Raw genomic sequence first — 7,119 nt, 5'->3', positions numbered from 1 at the left:
TGTTCCTGAGAGGGTGAAGAGGAAACGTGTGGGAAAGTGGGGGTAACCAAAAGTAGATCTAGTGGGGGAAATCAACCTAAACGGGTGGGGATGTTTGAGTACTGCGAACGCAACTCGACTGTCATTTAGTATTGGGTTAGGTCAGCCCGTGGTAACATCATTGTTGGTAGTTATTTCCTTCTAGTTAAACATCCGCCCGTTTGTTGTTTATAGTAGGACAGCACTAACGATAGGCCTCGGCTTCTTTCAGTTGTTTATTTTTTTTTTATTTTTCGTTTACTCGGTTTAAGTTTACAATTTACGCGATGGATATGTAAAATGAAATAAACCAAGAGAGAACGGATTATCTCATCTCTAATTACTCTGCTCAAGATTTACGAAGATATAATATATGCATATCTAATCGTATCTACTGCAGAAATGAGGAAAAACCCACGAGGATATCGTACGAGACCACTGTGATTTCCCGCGCATTAGTACTCTTTCTGTTCGAAATTCGATAAGGAAAAGAGATCGCCGAGAGAAAAAATATAAAGTAAACATTCGTCGGTAATGCTCGCGAGATCTTTCATTTTCTTTTTTTATCTTTCTTTCGTCTTCAATCGATCTCTTTCTCTCTTTTCGTTGGTGCAGTGCCATATATCTATTTTCGATCTTCTTCGTCGTAAGTGATAACATTGTGCGGGGGAGTGGATGGAGTGTCAAAGTGAATTCAAGCATTACGGATCGTAGAATGGCACTGTCTTATCTACAGGAGGCACAGATTAATGCAGGTACGTTTCTCGAAGCTAGACGGAACCAAGCATTCAAGAAATTTATCTATGTGTACCTCTTTCCTGTGGAAAACACCTTTTACGATTGAATTATGTGAATTGGGCAAGCATAAACAAAAAGCTGTTATTTTAATACGTGATAAATATTACAACACGGTAAATTTCTTGGAAAAACAAAATGACAAGAAACAATACATAAACGTTAGGATTTCATTGGTGCATAAAAAGAAAAATCTGAAAGCTTTGTTCAATATAAAAATGGTGAAACATTTACCGTTTTGTATAAATATCAAATAAGAAAATGAACAAAGAGACGAAAAAATATCAAAAGTTTAAACACACACATAATATACATATAAACATATATACGTTTCACATAAACTTGTAAACAAAGTACGAAGAAGACAAAAGATGGTTGGCACGCGTTACGAGCTTCGTCGTTAGTGAGAGATCCGAGAATCGATTATTTTGGTCTCGCTGATGTTGGTGAAGAAAAACAGAGGTAATTCGTAGCTGAGGCGCATTTTGATAAGACTTTCAGACGCATGAACGGACAGCTGCGACTCTTTTGTTTTTTCTTTTATTCGTAAAAAATTAATATCAGGGCATATCCAGTTTCATTTTTATGAATGATTGCATCTTCGTTGGATAAGTGATACACACACGGTGGGGGAAGGAAGTGTATTCGGTGAAAAGAAAGAAGAAAGAGGGAGAAGAAGAAGGTTTCCGAGTTTCTAACGACCCCACCGGCAGTGGTACTGGCAAGGCGCCAAAGTCTAAAAGCGCTCGCGGCGACACGACGGTGTTATGACACATTGTAAACATCGATAAGCCAACGTGAAGTGAAATTACTTTTCGGGGGGCAAACGAGGAATAAATAGGAGAGGAACGTAAAACGAATTTCGCGCTCGTAACGTAAATTTCCAAAAATAATCTCAGTAATTGTCAGGGGAGATTGCGCGAGTTTCGAGTCGCGTTTTCTACGAAAATCTTGTCGTTTGTCCCAAATGCGCTTATTCATTCGTTCTTTTCTACTCTACGTATATATTGTAATGTAGATAGATAAGTTTCTTTCGAATCGTTTCTAAACGCGTTTTTAACGACATCGCTTTATATCTTACTCGCACATATTATTTTCTTGTATCTAGAAGGAAGAATAATGAACCCCTGAATTTCTATTGTGAAAGAAAAAAAAGAAAAGAAGAAAGAGAAGTAAAAAAAAAGAAAGAAAATATATAATACTTTGAGGAAGCTTCAGGAAGAGGAAAAATTCAAAGTGGAAATATCATTGGAGTTGTGACCAATTAGGGAAGGGATGCAGGCGGGGGCGGGTACTCGTGTTGCCGGGAAACGGCGATTGTAGGCCGTAAGAATACTGGTAGACATTAAGGGAGTTTTAGGGGTGGAGTGTTAGAAAGAGATAGAGAACGAAAGAGGAAAGAGGGAAAAGGAAACCTCTACGCACCCTTATTGATTCAACGGAGCTCATTACAACCCTCCCCTAAACGGTCCATTAATTAGCAAACGCCGACCGAGTGCGACCGTTTCGTGTCTTCCTTCTATTTTTTCTTTTTCTTTTCTTCTTTTTTTAATTAAATCGGTCCTATTTCGACGATTATTATCCGTCTTGACGAGGAGCAAATTAGAATACAATTCGGGTATAACACGTGTGAATAATTAAAATTTTTCGTAAATGTATTCTCATTAAATATAGAGTATCCTTAAGTAATTTCGTTTGACGTCATTGCTAATACAGATATGGTAACAATCATAAAGTGATGTTTAGATAACAAATATAGGATTATTTTCATCGTAAGAGTAACGAAATATATTCGAAAATATTTTACAAAATAATGATACGCAATATCGATGACATTTAAATATCGCGAGATAACGAAAGACGTTACATAAAATGTATTTATGAAAAACGTATGCGTGAATAAAGAATAATCGTAGGTTTCAAGATAACGATTATCGAAATTATGCGCATATTTTTTCTGCCCTTTAAAAAGAATACGAAATACTACGATGAAAATTGTCGACGATTACTTAAACGGGAAGACTTGAGAAAATCCGTTTTTGAAGTTTCGCGGCGAGCAACGTAGTCGATGCTTCGATACGCGCGATAAAACTTAGATGTTCTCGAAGTCGTTGGCCTCTGTGAATAGTCGAAGAGGTGGTACGCGTCCTACTCGTGTGGGTGGGTGTAGTCGTGTTTTATGAATGAACTCTGCGTCGCGTACGAGAGTGCGCGAGTGAATGGAGGACTTGCTCGCGTACACGAGACACGCATGTGGGAGAAGAATAATTGTTACGTTGGTTTTAGCGCGAAAAATGTGCTTCATTATTTATTAGAGAAAAAGAGAAACAGAAAGAGAGAGAGAGACGGAAAGAAAGAAAGAGTAATGTTTATCTGGCGTTAGAATTAGAAAATAAATTAGTTCTAATCTAATTTATTATTTATAACAAAAATAAGAAATTATTCAATCTATAATTCTAGGACTTCTATCAGGGGAGCATCTTGACATGAAGCAAGAAACGGAAAATCAGTCTCGCGCGCCTTCTTTGCGCAGTAACAATAACACGGCGGCTACGATGTTCTCGGGGGTAGGCGCAGCAGCGGCAGCAGCAGCAGCGGCCGGACTGTCGATGTTGACTCCTCAACAAATAGTGGCCGCCAGTCGAACGGCATCTCTCATGGCAGCAGGTATACCTGTTTCGCTGCAGGCAACTTTAGCTGCGAATCCGTCCTTTTTTCATCATCAAAATATCTTTGGAGGATGGGTACCACCCTCAGCGTCCTCGCCGCCTTTGTCTCTTAATCACTCACCCGTTCCAATTACATCGACTGTTACCACGGTGAAATCCTCTTCGCGCCGTTCTACTTCTAGTAACGCGAATAATAATAATAACAACAATAACAATAACGTAACCAGTAGCGCGGAAAGAATGAATAATAAAAAGAATCAAGTAACGAAGAGGAAATCAGCAAAAGCGGCAAAAACTGAAAGCAGCGTGCCAAATTTGACGGATAATCCGGCACCACTTAGCCCGGTTTCGTCGATCAGCCCGGAAGCGGGAAAAGATGGCAGGGACAAAGTCTTCACCTGTGGCGTGTGTTCGAGATCTTTTGGTTACAAACACGTATTACAAAATCATGAACGCACGCACACAGGTGAGAAACCATTCGAGTGTCCGGAGTGTCATAAAAGGTGAGGAAAATATATAATACAGAAATTTAAAAAGTAGGTAAAAATAAAAAAATACGGTATATATTTTAAACATTCTCATTTTATTACAGATTCACTCGGGACCATCATCTGAAGACTCACATGAGATTGCATACCGGTGAGAAACCGTATCATTGCACCCATTGTGATCGTCAGTTCGTCCAAGTAGCTAATCTTCGTCGTCATTTGCGTGTACATACGGGTGAACGTCCGTATGTGTGCGAACTCTGTTCGGCAAAGTTCAGCGATTCGAATCAACTTAAAGCACATGCTTTGATTCATAGAGGTGAAAAGCCATTTATGTGTGATCAATGTCAAATGCGTTTTCGCAGAAGGCATCATCTAATGCATCACAAGTGCGGCATTAGCGGAACGGCATCGCTTCCAGTACAAGAATCGAGGTCACAAACTTTATCGCCGTCCTTAGTTAGCGAAGATCCCGAAGACGACGTCGATATTGATGTAAACGTAGACATCAATGAGGACGAAATGGAATCAACGACGACGACGACAATGACTACTACAACGACGTTGACTACGACAACGACAACGATGACAACTGCGTCAACAGCAGCGACAAGTGCAACTACGGTGACAACAATGACAACAACGACAACCGCAACACCGTTGCTTCAAATGAAGATTTTGACCACGCCTATCGCTAAAAAGTCGACTCGTCGACAACATCAACAATCATTACAAAATTCTGTAATTAGTCCGGCAATTTCTATGCCGATCAATCTGTCTGGTATAATACCAATTAACTTACCAGAACAAACCGAACCAGAAGACCTATCCATGTCAACAGGGATGCAGAGACCTCCCACGCACTCCCATAGTAGCGGAGAGTCTCCGGTAAGTGGTAGTCCAAGCAGTGACATTACTCAAGAAGAAGAAGAAGAAGAAGAAGAAGAACTAAAAACTCTATCCGAGGCCAGTCCAAGTAGTCTTTTGCTACCACGACATCGTAGCAAGTATAACAATAAGGTAGGAAGTGGCTCTGCAGAACTCACTCATACCTCCTAGTCGAGCCTTCGTTTGGTACGTAAAAAGTAAAGGTAGAATAATGAAAGACGTAATAACACAAATAAAATTCCATGAACACGCGCTCGCATTTGATACGTACGGTTCTTCCACCTCTCTCTCTTTAAAAGAGATCTCCTCCAACAAGGAGTTCGGAGTTTCAAGTTCCGGAGTGTGGTTAAAAATCGTTGAACGTGCTCAAGCGTGCGATTAAAAGGAATAAAAGAATATATGAACCGGTATTCAAGTAAGTTCATCTTGTATATATATAGTGTCGTTTATACGTACTTTCCTTTTTTTTCTTTTATCTTATAAGTTTTGTTAGTTATTGTTATAAAATGATTTGAACTATTATCCTTTAATATCTATCTATGAAAAATGGTCGATACAAATCGCTATTTCTTTTTCTTGCCGTATATACTTGAGTCATCCACATTTGAGTACATAATCTGGTAACTCGCGCTCTGCTATTCTGTTTATCAACATTAGATTTTTAATCTATAACAGTTATAGCAGTTGATGTAATACGTTTAGAAAAGCATAATGATTATTAGATAAATACGTTAATTAAATGCAGTGTGAATGATTGACTTAGTACGAATGAAATAGTCGTATGAACGTACGAAAAATCGTGCAGGTATCAAGAAAAGAAGCAGTTAAACGATGGAATGAATGTACTGGTATACAAGTTCCTCTGACAGTAAAAGTAGCGAGATAGAACGACATCGTTCTGTCGGTCCTCTATCACTCTAACGCTTTGTCGACATAAAACAGTATCTTTGTTTCTCTCTTTAAAGTCACGTTATTTGCTATAATATTATTGCTATATTATGTTAATTTTGAGTTAAACAAGATTATTTATTTTATATATTTCTCGCTGTAGTTTTCGCATCCTATTGTTAATCCCTCCCAAAACAATATTTTGTTAAATATATGCGTAAATTTACCAAAAAGTACATATAATGCAAATTTACGAATATCAAGCATTCCAGAGTGATTCTACTACCGTAAGAACGACCGTATAAATATATTATATTTAGCCATTAAGAAGGAATTGAATTTCTTTGTTTACGGGCAAGAGATGTCGTGATGAAAAACTTTGATTGTTTTTTTCTTATTACTAAAGTTAATAAGAAAAGCAACTCGTAAAATAATTAATAGAGCGTACTAGTTGAAAATAAATCGATCAATTAATATTTTTGATATTATTTCGTTGGAAGTAATCTTTCGACCGACGTTCGTGCGCGTATCTTTTGAGAGTTCTCCGATTTCCATCCTCTATTTCTTCGATTCACAGCCGGCCGGGATACGATTTCTTTGGAAGCTTTTGTCCTACAAATCTGCCTACGGCACGGTCTTTCGCGCGAACCAGTTTTCGCAACGATTCCAACTCCTGCGTGCCGAAAATTCGTAGCCAGTAGTTCGTCCTACCCTGATTTAAACTCTGCCGACGAATACATCTTCTCGTTTTTTTTTTCTTAGTTTCTTTCTCAGTTTTTCAATGCTCCTCTGATTTATGCCCCTTCCATGGCATACAAATTTATCTTCTTGTAGGTCGTCTACGTCCACTTGAGATCATTCTTAAGTTAGATAGGTTCAAATGGACCACCGTAACTAACCTACTTCCGGGTCTGCTTATCCATGCTATTATCCTTGCTTTATTCTTTTATTTTCATCGAAGAAATAGGAACACTCTCGGAAATTTAAAACGAACCTTAACTTTTACCGTCGGGACGTTACAATGAAAAACGTAGAAAAAAGAAGAAGAGGAGGAAGAGAAGGAAGAAGTTTAAAAAAGGAAAAAAAGAATAAGAGCAAAATGTTATTCTCTTTTACATTTTCTGTAAATATCCTTCGAAACGAAGAAAGAATAAGAGAAAGGGAAAATCACCCTCGTTTCTCTTCCGTTCGCATCACGTCGGCCTTTGCTGGAGTTAAGAAGAAGAGAAAGAAGGGGAGAAGGAAAGCCTTTCTTCCCTTTCCTCTCTTTCCTTCGTGTTTCTTTTTTTCGGAAGGATCTTACGATCTCTTTTCTTATCGATGACGAAAAAGAAGAAATATTGTGTGTTCTGGTTACGTACCGCTTCGGCGCA

General features: G+C 38.5%; 1 protein-coding gene across 1 annotated transcript; it reads left to right on the top strand.

Annotated features, from left to right (window-relative positions):
- Positions 1 to 383: 383 nt before the first annotated feature.
- On the top strand, positions 384 to 6,813 carry LOC122521031 (protein krueppel-like). The gene is made up of 3 exons (XM_043641410.1): positions 384 to 773; positions 3,274 to 3,985; positions 4,075 to 6,813. The coding sequence occupies exons 1-3, from the start codon at positions 734 to 736 to the stop codon at positions 5,027 to 5,029; spliced, it is 1,707 nt and encodes a 568-aa protein (XP_043497345.1). The 5' UTR covers positions 384 to 733; the 3' UTR covers positions 5,030 to 6,813.
- The last annotated feature ends 306 nt before the right edge of the window (positions 6,814 to 7,119 follow it).

This window comes from Polistes fuscatus, unplaced genomic scaffold, assembly GCF_010416935.1.
Source record: "Polistes fuscatus isolate 324 unplaced genomic scaffold, CU_Pfus_HIC Scaffold4, whole genome shotgun sequence".
In the NCBI taxonomy this organism is placed as follows: domain Eukaryota; kingdom Metazoa; phylum Arthropoda; class Insecta; order Hymenoptera; family Vespidae; genus Polistes; species Polistes fuscatus.
Note: the sequence above shows the minus strand (reverse complement) of the source record. Positions and strands in the feature narration are given on the sequence as shown.